We start from the raw sequence: 22,662 nt of genomic DNA on the forward strand, positions 1-22,662 counted from the left end.
ACAGTTATGCATAAAAGGTATCCTCCTGAAAAGTGTTTTTGATAACACCATTACAAATCCCGTATGACTCTGTCCTAACACCTTCAATATCACTATCCGAGCCGTGGTAATGTTGAAGTATCAGTCTTCCGATGACATGAAATACAAACATGATAATACCCAATTTACAAAGACATATCATATAGGTTGGTTGGTTGTATATCGAGAATTTTGCATTTACATGGAGACGTTATCATTGCCGGTAAAGGGCTGTAAAATATAGGCCTACGCTCGGTGTTTACGGCCTTTGAGCAGGGAGGGGGATCTTAATCGTACCACATCTGCTGTGATACGGGACCTCGGTTTATGCGGTCTCATCCGAAGGACCGTCCCATTTAGTCGCCTCTTACGACAAGCAAGGGGTACTGAGGACCTAGTCTACATGTACATGTAACCCAGATCCCCACAAGATTATTATACAGGAAAAATTCATACAATAAACTATCATTTAAAGGAGGAGTTAGCTCTATCTTTACCAAAATAAACCAAAAAAGATTAATAATAATAATAATAAACCTTCATTTATGATTTCATTTTGTTAATCTACTCTGACGTCAGTCCGGTAGGCGTTAAAAGTAATCTAGCAGACTGACCGCATTACGCCTTACGATTCCGAGTTATAGACCAATTTGACCTCCTTTGTTGTGAGCACGAATGCATGGATTTAATCTGAGTACTTGCTGTTTTGTGCAACAAAAAGGTTCTAACTGTTTACACACCTATTGGATGGGCGTGGTGCGACGACTGAAACTGAAGTAAGGAGAATGCGGAGGGAGATACCACTCCCTTGTAAAATGGAAAAGAATATACCATTGTAACGTAGTGTGAAGTATGTGTAAAGTATGTGTAAAGTATGTGGAGGGAGAGGGGACAGTCTCTAAGAAATCCATATATCATGACCATTAAAATCTGGAAGAAAAATGTTTGATTTATAATCTTAAAAAAACATGTCTTATATCGGTTTGATAATACATGTAGTCTTTAATTGGTCTTGAATGTTTATTCTACCAGATCCTTTATGAAAAGTCGCTTTTACTTCTTTTACACTAAACACACAGGAATTTCGAATTTCCAAATGATATCTATGTCACCTATTGTATATATTATTATAAGGTCAGTCGAACAAATTTCGAGGTCAGTGTACCAGATCACTTAATGAAAGGTCACTTAGATTTTTATATGACCATTCTCTGTCACTTATTGTACAGTATATATCATTATTAGGTCAGTCTAGCAGATTCAAAGGTCAGTCTGTCAGATCCCTTAATGAAAGGTCACTTAGATTTTTATATGACCATTCTCTGTCACTTATTGTACAGTATATATCATTATTAGGTCAGTCTAGCAGATTCCAAGGTCAGTCTGTCTTAATGAAAGGTCACTTACTCCGCTTTATCCTATACATATTACATTTTCCATATGATGTCTCTGTCACCTATTGTATAAATTATTACAAGGTCAGTCTAGCAGATCCCAAGGTCAATCTGTTAGATCCCCTATAATGAAAGGTCACATATATACTACACAATACAGATTACAATTTTCATACCATGCCTGTCATCCTAACCAAAACAAAAGCCATGTGTGTGCTCTGTGGCACACAGTCTCTGCAAATTTGCGGCAAGTGTGTTGCTAATGGTTGCACCACATTTTCCGCAAGCATATTTTTGCCTACAGCTTTTCCACCTAACATAATTTGCGGCAAAGTTGCTGCATGCACTTGCTGCACACTTATGGTACAGAGTTTGCGGCATATTTGTCGTAAGTATATTTTTAGTAGCATGCAATTTCTTTTCTCTGGTTCACAGTTTGCGGCAAAGTTGCGGCACACACTTGCTGCACACGTCTGGTAGACAGGGGTCACCGTGGCCTAGTGGTTAGAGCATCGCGCTCAAAAATCACACGGCCTCTCACCTCTGGTCGGCGCGGGTTCGAATCCCGCTCGCGCCGGTAAGTGAGAAAGTTTCCCAGTGTACTTTCTGAAGGTCGGTGGTCTCTTTCCAGGTACATTGTATCTGGGTTCTCTCTTCCACCAATAAAGACTGGGCGCCACCAGATAACTGAAGAATTGTTGAGTGTGGTGGAAAACAGCAAAACAATCAATTAATCTGGCACACAGTTTGCCGCAAGTACAGAAACAAGGGGTATAATTTGACGTCACTTCCCAAAGAAACATGGGGTGTTTGGCGTCATTCATTGTCCACAGGAACGCGGGATATTTGGCGTTACTGTCCACAAGAACACAGGGTCTGACTGCTCTGTAATAGAATATATGGAGGTCTCAATTGACAGACAATTGATTTACAATGAAGGAAACCATACTAAGATGTGAATTTATTGTTGGCTTTAATCACGAAATGATATTCATTCATATCGATAAGTTTATAACATCTATTGACATGTGTGCTGTTTTTAAGCTCTTCCCCTCCATCTAGTTCTGATTATCTGTAATTTATCATCTGTCGACACAAGACACAAGTCCAAATAAAAAAAAAACCACAGTGAAAATGAGAGAAGACGGCCACATCCTAGGCTTACAATCTCTCTCTCTCTCTCTCTCTCTCTCTCTTATTTGACGAATATCATGAATATTACCAGTCAGTTTTGTTATATCTGACATTTATTTTACAAGTGTATTTTGATTTTGAAATATAATGTAGCTGTTAAAAAAAAGTTTGGTCCTGTTGGATCTCAGTAGCCCGAAGTCCGGAGGTAGTTATGATCACCGCCATAGCTTGCCTTTATAATGGAACAAACTGTGCTGTACTTTACCGAACAGTTCACGTAAATTTCATCAACAGCTGGTGTATCCTCAAATCTCTTATTTCTAGAACGTCAACTCGAATAACCATCATAAACTTTCGTGCAATTAGTTCTGATATTCAAACCTTTTTTACATGTATATAACAAATCATATATGTAAGATAGAAATTTGTGAAATAAGTAATGATTAAATAGAATATGTTATCTATAAAATTGTATCCATGGTCTCTCATGTAAAATCAGTATGAAATATCACTACCGTTTTTATATTGTGTTTGTGAACATTTCATTTAATTGTCAACGCATAATTAATGCGGATCAAATTGTCTACAGGCATATGAGCCATGCAATCAATTTAGCCGTATAAAGTGGTAATTAAGTGAATTATTCATCAGCTATTGAATACGAGTACGTTTTATATAAAACTCTAAAAAAAAAAAAAAAAAAAAAAAAAAAAAAAAAACTAAGTGTATTCTTATGTTCTGTTCAATAGATAATGAAATCGTAATGAAAAGAAAAAACCCAGATCACCGTTACTTCTGACTTCCATATTATACTATTACCACGGAATTGAAGAAATAATCTCAGTATGATTACAAAAATAATGTTCTTTTTATATCAACAATTATGAATACGATGCACTCCTAGAATTGTCATTTTAAATGATAGAGAGAAAGGTAGAGGAAGGTAGAGAGAGGGGGAAGGGAAAGAGACATCAATTTATTATAACTCGTATACATCGATTTCGCTGTAGGTGTTCACTTTCCTCTCACAGCTGGTCGAGCCGTCATTGCTTCTAAAAGCATCGTGATTTGCGTTTCGTTTTAATCCGAGAGTAAATGAAACAAAATGTTAGGCTTTTTAAGTACTTGCTTTACATACCAGAAAAAAATTACGAAATTGTCAGATGCAAAGCCTGAAAGAAAACCTCTTAAAATGAATATAGTCAAGTAATGTAATCATTACCCAAGTGTTTCAGAACCTTCATGTATAGCACAGAGATACCAAAATGTGAAGGGAGAAAATGATATATTTGTTTATTATCGTTTTATAGCAAAAAGAATTAGTTAGCGAAATTAAATCACCACTTTGTTGTTGAATTTCCTGATTTTGTTTCATCATCACTGACAATCTCTATCCGGTCCGGAATTCTCCGTGAACAGTGCTCCGGTTCTACCGTCATTATTGATTCAGCCGAAGAAGGATGAGGGCGTCTAAAATATACGTTCTTCTTTGGACTTCTATAATATCCTCCTCAATCCAGGTAAGGCATGTTCTTCTAAACCCGACTTCACGAAGGCTCCCGGCAAGTAGGTTTTCTACAGTAAGTTTAATGACACATTCAAATGATAAATAGGAGAGATGCAATGCTTCGGTTGAAAATTAGAAAATCTAGCACTAACGATGATTCCAGATAAATTCAAAATGACATTCTTCATTAGACAAATAGTGATAATGGCCCCCTGTTTCCTATATACACACCATAGAAAACAATAAACGAATACCATGCTTTGTGACCGATTGTTTCAAAAAATCTTTAGTTGCTATGCGCTTGTGTGTTCCTAAATTGCCTTGATATTCATGTAATGTCTTTTCTTTATTTTCAATACTTTGTCTTTTGCTCATTAGTCCATAACCCGTACTTTTTTTATGTTTTCGGGATAATTTCGGTTGCCTACAATTGATATTTTTTTTTCTTTTTCCTCACATACCCATTGTGCAGTGCGCTATCTTGCCGAGTTAATACAGGTAGTTTTTATGCATTACATTTAATGTACAGGCACTATATAGTATCTTGAGCCAGAGGGCTCCATGAATGCAAAGTTTGATGCCTTGTCGGGGAATGTGTTTCAGCACCATATGTAATTTTGTTATCGATGATAAATGAACCTATTTTTTATCAGTAAAAAATATGTATACTTTAGGAAAATTCAACTAAATGCTTATCAAAAATAAAAACTTAGAAAAATATGTTCTACAGCGAAACTGGATCAGATTGATTTTAGAAAATCTAAAATTTTAATAAAAGAAGTGTACCGACGCTCTCTTCGTGAATTATGTAACGACATGTGCTCCGAGCTTCTGTAGTAGAACACCAATCGCCGTCAATGAACGAGGTACATGGGAGAGGTGGTTTAGTAAAGTGGATCAAGGCCGATCTTGTAGCCGGCAGTTAGAAAAGATTGCACAAATCTTTAGAAAATTGATGCGCAATCATAGTCTACTCCACATAGATTGAAATCGGTTATATTGAACTGTCTATTGTATTGAAGTAAAATAAATCTCCAGTAATGTGGTTCAACATCGGTTACATAGAATTCTCGGTCCCCTGGATTTCATTATACCCTAAGTAAACTTCTCTGAATTTCAATATATCCGGAATAGACTGTACTTAAATCATTTTACTTATAAATCGCTCATGAGAGTAATGGGTTCTATCTGGGTCACATTGCCACTAAGATAGAGAAACGATATAAGTACATACACATACGACTTAATATTTGTCATAAATTTATGTCGCTGAGCCTCATGAAGTAAAGACCTTACTCCTTTCCATCACGTGATCAAGATTTCCTACCCACAATGCATCTAACCGACTTACGCGTATAATGTGGTCATTAGTTCGCTGATCTTCTGCACCCAGTGGCGGATTTAGAGGGGGCGCAGCCGGCGCGCGCTCCCCTCTAAAATTTTCAAATTTAAGGTAAATCGCGGTATCTTGTTTCGGAAAATGTACTAAACGATAAAAGAAGCAATAATTTCTTCCATACCCGGAGAACTAAATGACAAAATCTTTTGATTTCTTGAATTACTTTATTGGGAGAACATAATTTTTTCCAAAAACCCCTTAAAATTTGGGTCATTTTATTAATTTCACCATATTAAAATAATAGAAAATAGTACAAATGACTAAATAGGAGAAATATTTCAAGCCCCATAAAATCTGTAAAATCCAGGAGCTTCCCGGGGCGAACCCCCATCAGGGCTTCGCCCTGGACCCACTGCCTCATAAAGTTACCGGGGGCCGTAACCGCAATTCCTGGATCCGCCCCTGGCACCATCTTCGCCTTTTTTCGTCTTTTTCTTTTTCTTTCTTCATTGTATTATACCTTTGGACAAACGCACGCATAGACATGTCAAACAAGGCATTGTAATGTGAAAATAACCCTTAGCCTAGCAAAATTGTAAGAACAAACATTAACTGTTCAAAAGCCATCTAACACAGAATTCAGTGGAAATATAGAGGATAGGTCATTTTCCTCCTCTCGTGTCCCTAATATTCTTTTGTTCATGGCAGTGTAGACCAAACAATTCAATTTAATTCAGTTTATTCACTCAGACAGACCAACAATACATGGGTATATGAGGTACATTTCATACATTTGTAATTACGTAATTTGCCAGAGGTACAATATAAATTATAGTAGAAAAAAAGCACAAGTACACAAGATGTATATAATCAAGGGTATTTTTAAACTGACCCGTCGCTTGATTGTTTGATCCCAGACCAGTTTCCCCTAGCTGTCAGCTTAAATAGCGTGGAAAGAAAACATTTACCACGAAATGTGACAAATAAATTACAACCAGAATCGTTCCAATACGAAATCAGTGAAAATTAATAATCCATCTAGAATATTGTCTGCCACGTGATTATTGGCTGCATTAAATTTTTTTTAATATACTGTCCGCTTGCTTTGTTAATGTGATTGGTATTTGTATTATGATATATATATATATATATATATATATATATATAGATACATGTAAGCCGTTATGCTTTTCTCTCTATTGTATTAGTATATGTCTTTCTTTGTGAAGTACATCGTGTTCGATCTGCATACGCATTGTATGAAACATGTTGCATATGTAATATCACTGCTAGAAGTTTTAAGGTATTATTGCCACCTTCATATACGTTGATATTAACAATGAAGCATTTACATTTCCAATGCTTTTGTTTTCGATATGTTTACCAATTATAATGAACCGGTAGCGTTAGCTTAGTGGTATAGCGTTCACTTCACAAACAAGAGATCGTGAGTTCGAGATCCGCGCTCGTGTAATGGCCGAGTCAATCCTAAGACGTTAGAATAGGTAGTGATTGCTCCTTAACGGGTTTTTCAGATATGGCCTTAAAACGGGAGTTCCATATCGTATCAGGCGTTGGCACGATAGAGAAACCTCACTGCATTCTGCGACCCTGACGCTAAGGATGGGTCTAAATTTGTAGACCTTCACCTACCGCTGGTGTCATCTCATTACGAGGACGTAAAATAATCAAGCAATCAACCAACCAAGTATAATGATAGTCCTGATTTTCTCATGAATGCGATGCAGTTGTGAACAATGCGCGTAGGAATCTTTATAAATATAGTACGTCTATTTCGTCCGCTGAGAATTCCGGCAGAAATGAAAGTAAGATGTAAATATAAGAAATGAATTTTAGTTCTGAAAATACACGAAGCAATGAACTGCAACACTTGATGCTGCTATTCGTCATGAAGCATGTTAATTATATTTCTTTTTTAAAACAATTTAAAGTCACGGTATAATTCCTACACGTACAGTAACGATTTTCATAAACAGATTTAGCAGAAGAAGAAAACACCCGATGAAAATCTGTTAAAGATATAGAAAAAGAGATTCAACCCCCTTTTTTTTTTTACAAACGTAAAGAATGAAATAAATTAGTGTTGGATTGATCTGTACATTTTGTACATCTCTCTTTCAAGATCAAAGCTATGCCATGCGTTTTTAAGTGGTTTGTTCATCACGCTGCTTCTACCGTAGTGTTAATTACTAAGTATTATTATCTGCACTGTCAATTACATACGGTACATGCAGTAAATAAATAGGTAAAGAAGTACAATTATCAAGCCTCCTTGACGCCTCTTCAGTTTCAAGTAACATAATGTTTTGTAACAGTCAGCATGCTGGGAGTTCATCACTACTCGCGAAGATGTGATGTCTTCCCATTCGCTGTGTGTATTTTAAGATTTAAAGAGCTCGATCCAATTTGTACCATTTCAACAACAAAGAAACATTCCGATGTCTAAGAGTACGATATATTTCGTTCAGAAAAAGTAATGCACCTGTACAAAGAACTTTTCTTTGAGAATGAAATATATCACCACTTTTTTCTATTTTAAGGTGTTATAATTTCTCTTTGATAAAGAGCTGGTTTTATTCTTGACAAAAATATCAGGTGTGGGTATCAAAACAGTCTAATTATTTCCATTTACTCTGGCTAAAATAATGGAAAAGATACATTTTGCTATCGCTACAGAAAGCCGATAGTTTATGGTAAAACGATATCATACGGATCATGTATATCACACATTCATTATATACTTTCAATCTCATCTCTTCTTTAAAAAAAAAATGTTTGTTAGCATATCTCACACAATATATGCCCGGAAACCTTCCGACCCGCAAACATTACGTAACAATCAATTACTACGTGTTAATTTTCAAATTTTTCGTGTTTTTCATCTTTTACTCAGTTAAACCAATAAAGGAATTGTTAAAAATGAAATCATTGTTAGTTCCTAAATGAAATTGAAAGTATATAATAAAAAATTTATAGACTTTGTATGGGAAAATATGACGACCTCGTTTTTTTTGGTGTCGCGGACAGACCTCGCAAGCTCGGTCCGTCTACGCGCCAAATTAAAAAAAAAAAAAAACCTCGGTCGTCCGTCATATTTTCCCATACAAAGTCTATAACCTAAAAGTACCTAGAAGCATTGCACTTATGGTAACTTTTGGATTACTTTTCTAAAGTTCTGCTCAACCCAATAAAAAAAACAACCAACAAAAAACAACAACATCAAAACAGGTCAAAATTAGATTGAAAATTGTGAGTCGCTATAAAAACAACTGATATAATTTTTTTAATGTTTGTTTTACGTCCCGTCGATAATTTTTCACTCATACTGAGGCGTCACGTGGTGTTGGTGAAGTACCATAAATATACACATATGTTTAGCGCTTACGGTTAAAGCAGTGAGGGTTCTTTAACGTGCTAACGCCTGCCGCGACACGGGACCTCCGTTTTTAAGGTCATATGCAAAAGACCTGTGATTCTCTTAGGCATTTGATCCCACCTCTGATATATCCAGGAGTCCGTGTTTGCACAAAAGGAGTCATAAGATTAATTACCGTTCGTTATCTTCACCTTTCTAAATGCCGAGCGTTAAGCGAAGGGGCGACCACTACCTATGTCTACATCTTAAGTTTCATATGTATATGGCCCGAGCAGTGGTCGAACTCACGACCTCCCAGTTACGAAGCGAACGCCCTACCACTGAACTACCGCGACCGGTAAATAAATAAATAAAAATATATATATATATATATATATATATATATATATATGTCAATAGTATTGGTTATGTAAGGAATAAAGGCGGTTTTAAGATAACATCGAAAGAAATATCTATATCTATCTAAAAAAGTGAGAAAAAACGACGTCAACCGTCGGAACGGAAGTGTGCGTTAATAAACTGGGGGGAAACGCCGATAGAGACGAAACAATAACGAAGGAAGCAGGGAGTGATTAGAAGATTTACAAGTGACATAAACGATTTTCCGATGGGAGATGTTTCAAGAAGTGGGAAACTACTATTATGTAATGAAAATACGACAATCCGTATTCATAACGTTATTATTTAAGACCGACGCCTTGCAGTGAGAGAAGCTATTTAAGTCGCGTCTATTTGTGATATGTTAGCAAATCTTCGGTTTTAATATCCTCACTGAGGATAGTAATTAATGGTATTCTAGTTTACTGGGTATTTCATTCATGGCTATAAAAAATGTGAGAGGTACAGGCTAAAAATAAGAAATGGCGGGCACGACCACTTCGGCTCTACTTTTTAGACAGCCCCCGTACATAGGACCTTGGAATTATAAAATAAAGCTAATAAAAAGATAATTAATACACGTTCTACACAGAGGATTGACCTTTGAAACATTACATGTACATGCAAGAAAAATTCCGTGCCGAGACACGGGGTCTCGGTTTTTTCGGTCTCATCCGAAAGGACCGCCCCATTTGGTCGCCTCTTACAACAAGCAAAGGGGGGGGGGGGGGGGGTACTGAGGACCTATTCTAACCCGGATCCCTACGGGACAGATTGTGTCATTCGGTGATTTTGAACTTTAAGGTCCCAACCAAATACAAGGATGACTCTTAATTCTAAGGTTAAATGTCAAAGCTACAAATATTTCATACCCATTAGAACTGTTTATCATTACAGCTCTACCAATAAGACACATAATGATATACTTGCATGTTTCAAAATTAAAAAACAAAAATCTCATTTAAAGCATTTTCATTTCAACCTAGAATATTAGGTGTCTGTTAGAAACACCTGCCTATGGTCCACGTATTGCAGTACTTTCTTATAAAGATTAGTAACTTGTTTCAGTATAACATTTATCACGTGTGACATTTCTGGGTACTCCCTAACAGAATGTGTGTTTAGAATAAAACCCTGCATATAAATCATAAAAAAGAGAAACATAGCTGTGTCATATTGAACATTTCTATAGTATATATACATAAAGTCTTAAAAATTACTGTGAAATGTATTAGAGACTTTTTGGATACAGAAGTCAATTACTCTCAACTACATAAAAGTTATGTAAACATTGTGTATTTATGTTCAATGAGCCTTTGCCAATTATTGCAATTGTAATTTCAACTACACAAAAGTTATGTAAACATTATGTATTGATGTTCAATGGGCCTTTGCCAATTATTGTAATTGTGTTTGTGCCAATATATAAATATTGCATGTAATTGAGGGTAACATTGAAAATTTTCACCCCGAGAAAACCATTGTCAACCGAGGCGTAGCCGAGGTTGACAATGGTTTCTCGGGGGGTGAAAATTTCAATGTTACCCTCAAATACATGCAATATTTGTTTTATTATACTGAATGTTATGTAAACTGGAAAGCAGAAAAACATACGTCTGTTGACATTTGATCAATCACTGTCGTGCGATATTTCGTATATCGATGCGGGTACTCGCGTTTATTACAAACGGTCAAACGACGTCGTCTAGCAATCTACGGCGAACCGTACGCGCATAAATTTGACGCATGTGATAATTTTTTATAATATCACCCGTTGTCAAGTACTGTTACCCGTTGCTAGATACTATCACCCTGGGTCGCGTGTTTTCTGTTCTCAGAGGGTAACAATATGTTTTTTCAAATGCTTCTCGACCAATCAGGTTCGAGTATTTTACATGAAAGTATAATAATAAATATTTGTATTTGTATTTGTATACAGTAGTATTTATAAGATTTGGGTCCTTTTTGAATGATTGATTTGCCCCTGAGTACGCGTTCACAACAAGGTGAATTCTAGAAAAAAAAGTAGTTGTATTGAATTAAAATAGCGTCTCCTAGACGGAATCAAAAATAGCAAAACGGTGTTATTTGAGTTACGGTACACGTGACTATAATTTCCCGCCATTGTTTTGTTAAAAAGCTGTTTTACGTCACATTGAGAATGTTTACTCACGCAGATTCGGGTGCAGTTGCACATATTTTATAAATTATGCATGGCAATCAGGGCTAGCAGTAGGTTTTTATTTTATTGTGCCAACCCCTACCTTGACACGGGACCTCCATATTAAGGTCATAGTCGGGAGACCAATGACTTTCATTTCTAATGCCGGGAGGTTAGCAAAGGAATAGTTATCCATACATGTATATTAACGTCACTGTGTCTGGATCGAAATTCGAACTTAAGCCTTCTTTATTTAGAAGCTATGGTAACCACTGGGCAATCACAGCAGGTATTTCCCGTTCGCGATAAACTGCTTAGTCTCATCATTTCATTTAGGAACAATATTGATATTTCCATTAGACTATGCTTGACGATAGTAACTTATTTTGAATCTTTATGTATTTTAGGCTTCCTCAAACTCGGACCAGGATGTATTGTCCTCACCTAAACAACCATACTGCCGTTCCCAAGCAGGCGTACATAAGACGGCATTGAAGTTCCAGCTTTCTGCTTATGCATGGTGTTTTTCCTATATTTTCTTTATTAAGTACAGACCTTTGGTAAATACAACTGGTAGTCATCCCTCGATACTCTTTATTTACAACGGCCGAATTAGACGGATCCAGTCACTTAACTACAGAAATCAAACTGTAAAGTCGGACGTCTGCTCAACATTGACCCCAGATGAATGTCACCAATGGACCTCCTGCTGTTCTGCTGCAGACAGTTGTTGTCAAAGACAACGGTCACTTCCAGCGGAAGTCAATAACACCTGTGGGCGGATCTGGGATGGATGGAGCTGTTGGGATGACGCGGTACCAGGAACAACAAATTACGTCACGTGTCCTCTCTTTATGCCCTACTTTTCACCTTCAAGTATGATTTTATCACTACTGCAGTTTGATTTTAAAACTACCGGTACCTCCTAGTATTAATTTCAATACTGTGAAGACGAAAGGCTTTTTTGATAATTAAAAAATAATGTCTATGCCAAAAGGATATTTTCAACTGAAAAAGTAACGACAAAGGGATTTGTTTGGATATATTTTCCAAGTTAACAAAAAGATAAAAACAACAAAAGTAAAATATGTATCACTCTGTATATATTTTGTTGATAAATTGACAAAGTAATGATATATGTAGAAGAGTATAGATGTATGAACACTTGCATCTATATACATTTGTATAGAAAGCATAAGAAATTATCACGCACGTACATACAGAACCAATAGGGGGACAGGGGGCCTGATCCCTTCTTTCATATCTACATGTAACATTATACATCTCTATCAACACTTTTATGATTTATATGAAATTAGAGACTGCCATAAGACAGAAATATCCGCACGCAAGTGTTTGCCTTTAAATATACTCTATACCATATTTATTCTTGCTGAATATGTCAAGATGCAATGAGTACTCTGTTGGCCTACTTCGTAATTGTTGAAATTTATGTAAAACAATTGAGGTGATTACCCCTAAACCATATATATTCCTGCTGCACTTATATAGATGCAATGAGTATTCTAATGGTCAAATGTCCTTGAGTCTTCTCAATCCTTATTTTTTTTTCTTTATTGTTCAAATATTTTGAAATTGGTTGAGATCCCAACTCTTAAAGCAAATATATTCTTGTTTCACAAGACACAACCCATAAGGTTTTTGTTCGGCGTTTTCCCACCCTATTTACCCTCAAGATGAAAATTATTGCACATCTACAGGACACCACTAATCATCTTCCAAACGATGATTTGGCTACTGAGTAAAATATAAGAGGAGTTCTGGGAACTAGGTTTTTGTCGAAAAGCGTCGGGTTTCTTTTAAGATAAAAATTCAAAGATCCAAAGACCTCATTGCACATCTACAGGATACCACTTATTATATTCCAAAAGATTAATTGGTTACTGCTTAAAATAAAATAGAACAAGAGTTAAAGAAAGAAAGTGTGACAGACGGACGGACAGATTGACCAAGCCTAGGTTATAACAACAATGTACCCTAACTTTCTTTAGAAAGTGCGGGTATACATGTAACAATCACAATTAAAGGAATCATTGTCTAGTTTGTTGGGTGTGTGAGGTGATTAATTACAAAGGAAAACGTGATGTTTTGCATAGTTGCTTTGGGTGTAGAATCTTGAAAATATAATGCATCTATTTTAACGGCTAGTAATTTCATCAAAAATGAAAATAGAATGTTAAGGTAGTACTCTACATCGTCATAATGGCTGACTTCCTTTAAAAACAAGGATGAAAAAATCGATATCAGCAATATTTGACTTTTGCTTTTCCATTTAAATACCTAGCCGAGTAGCTCAGTAGGTTAGAATACCGAAATAAAAGATAAAAAAAAAAAAAAAAAAAAAAAAAGAATACCGACTGCTGAACTGTAGGTCGCAGGTTCGAGTCCAAAAGGGGTTTTAAATTTTTTCAGATTACCTTCTACTAAAACTGTATTTTTTGACAAAATAAAGTAAATTTGAAAATTTTCAAATTCAAAATATTGTTGTACATATCCTCTACTTTTCATCTGCATCAAATTTCTCTGGTGTAGCATACCTCCTTAAAAACAAATACATGAGGGTATGGACAATCTGATTAAAACCAGATCTTTGATCCGCTCCAATATTCTGATGTCGGTAATGCAAATATCTAAAGACATCCCGTATAGGGAAATATCAGAATGAACATCAGATAAACCAATCAAATCGTCGCTGTCAAAATCGTTGGGCGGTAGGAATCAGTGACAGTGAATCCCAAAGTGTTCCGAATAATGACTTCCGAAGGAACCGTAAACACTGAATTCAACATGTAAGAATAGGTTTGATTTGTTCTTATATAGAAGCATTTGATTGGATGACCTTAGGTCTCCAAATTGCATGCTCACGTGACCCTATACAGGATATCTTCAGCTCTTTGTATTAGCGACATCAGAATATCGGAGCGGATCAAAGATCTGGTTTTACTCAGATTGGGGTATGAATTGCAACGCTTCAAGCGTCGCAGACCATGCCCTCATAAATTTTCAAAGATAAAATTTAAACATCTCGGCTATGGAAATATTTCTAATTTCCTCAGTGATGTAAAATGATATTTATAGAATATATTATCTACATTCACTGTCAAACAACTTGGTCTACGGAGAGCGGGGTTGAGGAAGTGAATATTAAGGGGGAGGGGTGTTAGAACGGCATTGCGTTACCCAACAATTAGTCTCTGGGTGATTTTCAAAGTTCGTTGTTTTGTGTTTCAATAATATAGCAAGAAACGAAACAGCTTTATAACAGTCTTGACGGTGTCTAACGGTATTGGCCGTGTCTTATTAAAAAAATGCCTTTCATGTTAATGTGAAATTCACGTGAGGCTTATTTGCCTGGGTAGTCGTCCATAATTCTTTGTGCAATAAACATCAACTTTTCTTTACTAATTATTAAAAACAAGTTATTGACTGGAAAGTTTAAAATAATATCGATTACGAATGGTAAACATTGACTTTGAATCACAAAATAAAGTTATCTGCGTGACTGCAGTATATCAGAAAGAGTAATCAGGGTTTTGGCAATTAGTGTCAAGAACATTTGCAGCAATCAGTTTTAAAATCCCTTAAAAAAGTCATTAGTCTGCATTGCAGACTGCGTTTTGCTGAATGGATACATTTTGACACCCACAATAATTATACATGGAACTATGTTAATAGAATTGTGCACAATGATCGATTAGATCATTTCATTATAATTTGAACCCATGTTATCTGAATGGATTTTTGTATTAAGAGCTGCGTCAGAACATTAAAAAAAGTTAATCTATCGAACCTCAAATGCAAAAGAAAATTGTATAAGTTAATACATGTATATTGAATTCTTAATGTTAGACTGTGAAGATAGAGAGAAAAACGGATGTGGAAATAGAGAGAAAGACGGATGAACAATGCACTCTGTGCAAGAAATCAATGTGGTGTTATGTGTACTTCGTTTTGATTTAAATTCTTTTTGACATTCATGTAAGGGAGGACTTTTGAAGTAATGCTGATACATATATAGAAAACAGTCTCATTGTCGTAGTGTCTACGAGACAGAAGATTTTTTGGGGAGATTTTTCAAACTTCTAAGCGATTATTAGAAATATTCACATGAATATTATACCATTATGTGCACAAGATGGATTAAAGCTCTCTGGTTAATACCGATGATGTTGAAATTTCTGTTATCACTGTTCAGTTTAATCATATTATGTGTCCATTTTCTCCAGCCATCAATACTATTTTACTTCTCTGTACTTAATTTTGCGAAAATTGCAGTGGTCCCTATGGACACAATATCGGGCTCGAGGAACATAAAATTTCAATTACAGGAAAATGAAAGACCTCCATAGTGCTCGAAACATCGTAATACTGTCCATCAACCTTAATGTGAATGACCCTGTTTTACATCCAATGTTTAATTCTTAAAGTTAATGTGTTCCCCTCTAATTGTTACATATTAAAATTACATGTGCTGTTTTGTCGTTACAGAAAATCTAAGTAATGGAAATTGAGACTTGATTTCTGTCAAGCCATGCATGTTCCGTTTATTAATATTGTCCTGAGTTTGGAACAGTGCAATTATGTAATGGGGATATGTTGGCATCTAATGGAAACATTGATGTCAAATTGTGTCACTGTCGTTTTCCTCATCCAAGTGAATTGATAGGGCTTGGGAATACATGTAGCTCAGTTGCAGTCTGTTGTGGAGGAAGCGTATACATTTAAGTGTAATAGTCTCTGTTTCTATTTTTAGTACATTTGTTAGTAATGCATGTGTTCACGATGTACACGTACATACGTAATATACGCAAAAAAGTCAGTCTATTTCCCCCTGAGTCAACACGAACAAAGTTTATATATAATGCAATTTGCAAAGACCCTTGGACATAATGTACTTCTCTGACCATGTGGATTTGATTTTTAAAAAATGTTTAATTTTTTTTAATACCCATCTTCCATTCATGCATAAAAATAATAATAGATAAATCCATTCCTTAAGTAAAAATTCAAATAATCCTCCAAACCATCATATGATTCGTGTAAGAAAAATCCCAGTGTCTACATATGTACGAAAAAAGAAAAAACGATCACATCGCGAATTTGTCTCTCAAGCGAGCAGAAATTACCATCAATTTATTATTTTTTTTCTTTGCAAACTTATTTGGTTGCAAACCATTGCAACTTTCAAAAACTTATTCTTTTAAAACACGTGTAATTTAATGTCGTCTAGAATGTTTGATATCAATACTCAGTGAAACACATGACCTGATACAAGGGCACACACAAGGTCAGTAATTGGAAAATAAGAGTAACACATGTATGGTAACCGGAAGGGAAATATTCTTTATTGAAATAGATATCATAAACATTGTGGTATATTTGATTTGTTTTTTCTTTTTGTGGGAAAACTTATTCTCTCTCTCTCTCTCTCTCTCTCTCTCTCTCTCTCTCTCTCTCTCTCTCAGGGTTTATTACATATCATTGATTTTAGACAAATGTACATAAACTTCAGATGAAGGGATTTCAATGTTTATGCTGTCAGATTATCGGGTCCTCGGTATTCTCAACAAGCCCGTTGCTACTTCCCATCGATTTAAATCTTAGATTTCCATGGGGATCAGGGTTAGAATAGGCCCACAGTCATAAAAGGCGACTAAATGGGGCGGTCCTTTGAATGAGATCGCAAAAAAGAGGGCCCGTGTCATAGCAGATGCGGCACGATAAAGATCCCTCCCTGCTCAAAGGCCGTAAGCGCCGAGCATAGGCCTAAATTTTGCAACCCTTCACCGGCAATGGTGACGTCTCCAGATGGGTGAAATAAATTTGAGCGAGACGTTAAACAATATACAATTAATCAAGTCGTAGCATTGTCTCTCCTTGATTCCGACACATACATGTACCTTTCTAGATAAAACTTCTAAAAGCTTTTGGAGGGCATTGAATTGAAATTGCATGTGATGTTTAAGTCCGATAGTTTCCGAAGTTCTCAGTTTCACTATCATCTACAGATTATAAATTGTATATACACATTTGTCTAAGCATTTGCACGGGTGAATTTTTTCACATGCTAGAAGAGACACCTGAAAAAGACAAAGGTAGTTTTGAAGTATGTACATGTATAATGGTCTATTAGTTAGCACCTTTGTGAAGTAAGTAAGTGGAGGGGTTATTATTTGATATCAAATTCAATTTCACGAAGCTAATGGTTTATTTGTAGGACATGCTGTGAAGACCTGTACAGAGCGGAGTGGGTGGATACCGAAGACGAACTACAATCCCTGTGTAGATAAACAGGTACTCGTGCCGGGGGGGGGGGGGGGGGGGGGGGGGGGGGGGGGGGGGGGGGGGGGGGGGGGGGGCTGTACTGAAGTTATATTGTATGTTTTGTTTTCACTGCCGCTCCGTAAATTCACAACTTACAATAGAACACTACACAGAAATACCCCAGTACACTGTTGTAAAAGTTTTAATGAATGCAGGACATATTTAACTTTACTATACCCTATACTAAACCATACTGGCAAAGTTTGTCCGATATTTATAAAAGTTTGTCCGATATTTATAAAAGTTTGTCTGATATTAATCAAAGTTTTGACAATTACATATACTACATCACAGTTTTCACTATGATTAAGTACATGTACATGTATAGCACGGTATGATACCAAGGATCCATTGGAAGATATTGACGTACCAAGGTTTTCATTTCAGAAAGTCAGTCTTAAATGTTTATTGAAAACATTTTCTCTACTAAGATAAATAATGAAAAATATCACTAACTTTATCATTTTTTTTCTACAGTAAACCAAAGTATTATTAAAAGTGTTTACTATATTACATACGTTGGTAACCTTTAAAGGGACTGATGCACGATTTCCACCAAATTTTGTTTTTCACTTTAAATGATTAAAATCTACAGTCTAATATGTTAAGAAGGTTTCACAAAAAAAGTTAAGGTTATTCACTATGACAGAAGTTCATTATAGCGAGTTCATTATTTGTTTTGAAAACAAAGATTGAGGTGTGTTATTGTTTAAGAAGTTTTCAAAATAAATGGATATTGGTTCAAGTTTATTATACATATCACATCTCAAGTATACTTTAGGTAAAATGTGTCATTTAAAAATTAAAATTTGTGAAAGTACAAAATGAAGATGCTTTAAATTACAAAATTAACGTTTCACTGGTTTGTTTGTTTACATAAAAAGACTCGAGTCGTTGTTTACACTCATGTAACACAGAATCAAAGCTAAAATATTCCTCTTATCCTTGCATTCAGACGGTCCAAATCTTGGTTGTCAACATCAAATGAGTTATATTTCTTAATTTTTAACATAATTTTTTTTTAAAAAATATTTCTTTCGAAAACGTGAACCAGTCCCTGTAAGTGTCAACGGGGGACCATAGTACTTAAATATCAATATGACAAACATTAGCGCTACGTATGACAATTATTCATAAATAAATTGCTTAACGTCATTTCTTTTAAGTGTATAGCATACTTAATGTGAATTGAAGTCTATGCTTGTAGACATTATACAGTATTTGTTACAAGACACGGAATTTTTAACATCATGTACCAATTTATACAGTTTGAGTACATGTATAAACCGCACGTTAACTTTAAGCGGTGTCTTCCTTCTGTCCCAGCCTCTTAAAAATCACTATTTATCTTATTCCCACATGGAAATAACGATAGATGTTTTGATAGTTAATTTGTTTTTATAACATTGAAGATCGATCAAATGTTCACCTGAGATTTAGCTGTATTTCATTATAGATATCATAAAATTCTATAGAATTATAAAGCATAACTGTGAAAATAAATAGGTAATTTGATTTTTAAGAATGAATTAATAAACTATCTAATTTGGCATATTGAATTGTAAACTTTCATAACAGATTAAAAGTTATATACTTATTACTCGTTTCATAAATGTTTGCTTGAGTCTATAAATGATATAGATAAAACATCTGAAATCATTCTAGCAATTGAGAATGACCACAATTATCTACGTACTGTTCACTTAATACAACATCCAAGAAGTCCCCCATTTTTTATAAAGAGTTTTTGAGACATTTTATTTGCATATCATATTTATGAAATTAAAAAAAAAGTGCGTTGGTTTGATGGATAATCTTATTTTAGGGAAAGAAAATTGGGCTCGAGAAGTATTCTAAAATCGTTATGCTACTTCGAAAATCAATTTTTCTTCTAATTTGTCTGTTTTTGACCATATCGTAATACGAAAATTCATGAACAATACAATATAATTAAAATATTTGATGAACTATGGCACACTTTTGAATTGTGGGATAATTATGGGTCCACGTGGCCATTACGTATCATGCTAAAAACACAGATTTCCTCTTTTCCATTTAGATATATCTCTTAAGACCCATGTGATGCTTCATGCAGACATTTTTCAAATGTTTAGTAGGTGTTCAGTAGGTGTACCTATCTCAATACATGCACTAGAAGCGCCAACGATTTCAGTTTCACATCGCAAAATAACACTGCATACTGCATCTTTCTTTAACATCTAAATTGAATCTCGTTGTCTTTGTTAAAGGCGATGATTTTGGTCATCTTGAACAGACTTTTAGCAAATACTGATATGAGAATGATATAGTACGTAGAAGACATACGATATCGGTACTTTATTTTCCTTTATTGGGATCCTTTACCAATAATAATGAGAAATGTCATCGCAAGATTGAGAAAGTAATGAAATAGATGAAAGATGAGATGAGAGATTCTCTTTCTGTGAAGACATATCACTTGCAAGACATGTTTGGTAATCTTGTACTATTTTACGCAAAAAAAAAAAATTACACAATCGTTCTAGCGCATTATAATGGCAGAATATAGTAAAATCAGGACTTTGTAACTATTATGGAAGATATCAAACACGTTGAGCTGAAAAAAGCTGATTCGGGCGTTTGCAAGATAAAGAACACTCTCTGCCACGGTTCATTGAGCGCCAACATTGGTCTAAATATGGGGTCCTTCACCTACAAGTGGTGACTACGGAAGCATATTCAGCTCATATTGGTCGCTGAATTTTTTTTCCGCATAGATGTAACTTTCGCGAATTAACAGGAAACTATTAAGAATATACGCGTAACTTTCGCGTTGTAATTAGAACCATTCTATATAAGTATAGTTGTGTAAAACAGGAGCCCGTAATTAGTATAATGAACGAAGGCTGACGTTTATGCATTTATAAGTAAATACCTATATATGCGCACGTTAACACGCCTACATTTTACAACATGCACATTTCAGATTTTTTGGCATAAACATGCATGCTATGAAGTTTTATTGAATGCAAAGTAGAATTCATATTCAAAATTGATTAATACTAGTGTTACTTAGCAAACAGCAGGTTTTGATACAGGGGTACACAATTCTTTCATTGAAATCAAGCCTTTAGAATTAAAATGTCACAGAATATCAAAAAACTATCAATCAGTAAATCTCTGAATTTATGTTATGTTATTGAGTAAACTGTGCTTAATCTACAATGCTTTTGATTCATTTGTAATCCTGAAAAACCCCTCAGAATGTCTCTAGAAAGCACTTGGTGGCCTAAGTTCTTCCAACAAAAGATGAATTCACACTTTTCAAAGGTTATGTCCCTTGGCTGTCATCTTTTGGAAAAATCCATAGAATTATCGCAGCAGCCTTTGTAACTATTACTCTTTTATAGTTTTGTTTTTAGCTCACCTGACCGAAGGTTCAAGTGAGCTATTCTGATCACATTTTGTCCGGCGTCCGTCTGTCTGTACGTCCGTCTGTCTGTCTGTCCGTCTGTCCATCTGTCTGTAAACTTTTCACATTTCGACTTCTTCTCCAGACCCACTGGCCAATTTCAACCTAACTTGGCCAAAAGCATCCTTGGGTAAAGGGCTTTTCAAGTTTGTTCAAATGAAGGGCCATGTCCCTTTCAAAGGGGAGATAATCACAAAAATGCAAAAATAGAGTGGGGTCATTAAAAATCTTCTTCTCAAGAACCACTGGGCCAGAAGAGCTGAAATTTACCTGAAGCTTCCTGACATATTGCAGATTCAAGTTTGTTCAAATCATGGCCCCCGGTGGTTAGGATGGGGCCACAAGGGGGGATCAAAGTTTTCCATACAAATATATAGGGAAAAACTTTAAAAATCTTCTTCTCAAGAACCACTAAGCCAGAAAAGCTGAGATTTACATGAAAGCTTCCTGACATAATGCAGATTCAAGTTTGTTCAAATCATGGGCCCCTGGGGTTGGATGGGGCCACAATAGGGGATCAAAGTTTTACATACAAATATATAGGAAAAATCTTCTTCTCAAGAACCACTAAGCCAGAAAAGCTGATTTTGACATGAAAACTTTCTGACATAGTGCAGATTCAAGTTTGTTCAAATCATGGCCCCCGGGGATAAGATGGGGCCCAAGGGGGGGGGATCAAAGTTTTACACACAAATATATAGGGAAAAACTTTAAAAATCTTCCTCTCAAGAACCACTGAGCCAGAAAAGCTGAAATTTACATGAAAGCTTCCTGACATAATGCAGATTCAAGTTTGTTCAAATCATGGGGCCTTGGGGTTGGATGGGACCACAATAGGGGATCAAAGTTTTACATACAAATATATAGGAAAAATCTTTAAAAATCTTCTTCTCAAGAACCACTAAGCCAGAAAAACTGAGATTTACATGAAAGCTTCCTGACATAATGCAGATTCAAATTTGTTCAAATCATGGCCCCCCGGGATAAGATGGGGCCCCATGGGGGAATCAAAGTTTTACACACAAATATATAGGGAAAAACTTTAAAAATCTTCTTCTCAAGAACCACTAAGCCAGAAAAGCTGATTTTTACATGAAAACTTTCTGACATAGTGCAGATTCAAGTTTGTTCAAATCATGGCCCCCGGGGATAAGATGAGGCCCCAAGGGGGGGGGATCAAAGTTTTACACACAAATATATAGGGAAAAACTTTAAAAATCTTCTTCTCAAGAACCACTAAGCCAGAAAAACTGAGATTTACATGAAAGCTTTCTGACATAATGCAGATTCAAGTTTGTTCAAATCACGGGCTCCGGGGGTTGGATGGGGCCACAATAGGGGATCAAAGTTTTACATACAAATATTTAGGAAAAATCTTCTTCTCAAGAACCACTGAGCCAGAAAAGCTGATTTTGACATGAAAACTTTCTGACATAGTGCAGATTCAAGTTTGTTCAAATCATGGCCCCCGGGGATAAGATGAGGCCCCAAGGGGGGGGGGGGGATCAAAGTTTTACACACAAATATATAGGGAAAAA

General features: G+C 35.7%; 1 protein-coding gene across 1 annotated transcript in view; it reads left to right on the forward strand.

Annotated features, from left to right (window-relative positions):
• Window positions 1–3,928: 3,928 nt before the first annotated feature.
• The window catches only part of LOC125665512 (calcitonin gene-related peptide type 1 receptor-like), a 33,995-nt gene continuing 15,261 nt past the window's right edge, over window positions 3,929–22,662 (forward strand). Inside the window, exons 1-3 of the mRNA XM_048898164.2 lie at window positions 3,929–4,066; window positions 11,736–12,204; window positions 17,567–17,643. Of these exons, the coding sequence (XP_048754121.2) occupies window positions 4,007–4,066; window positions 11,736–12,204; window positions 17,567–17,643 (606 nt within the window). The 5' untranslated portion in view covers window positions 3,929–4,006. The remainder of the gene's footprint in view (window positions 4,067–11,735; window positions 12,205–17,566; window positions 17,644–22,662) is intronic.

Source organism: Ostrea edulis, chromosome 10, assembly GCF_947568905.1.
Source record: "Ostrea edulis chromosome 10, xbOstEdul1.1, whole genome shotgun sequence".
Lineage (NCBI taxonomy): Eukaryota > Metazoa > Mollusca > Bivalvia > Ostreida > Ostreidae > Ostrea > Ostrea edulis.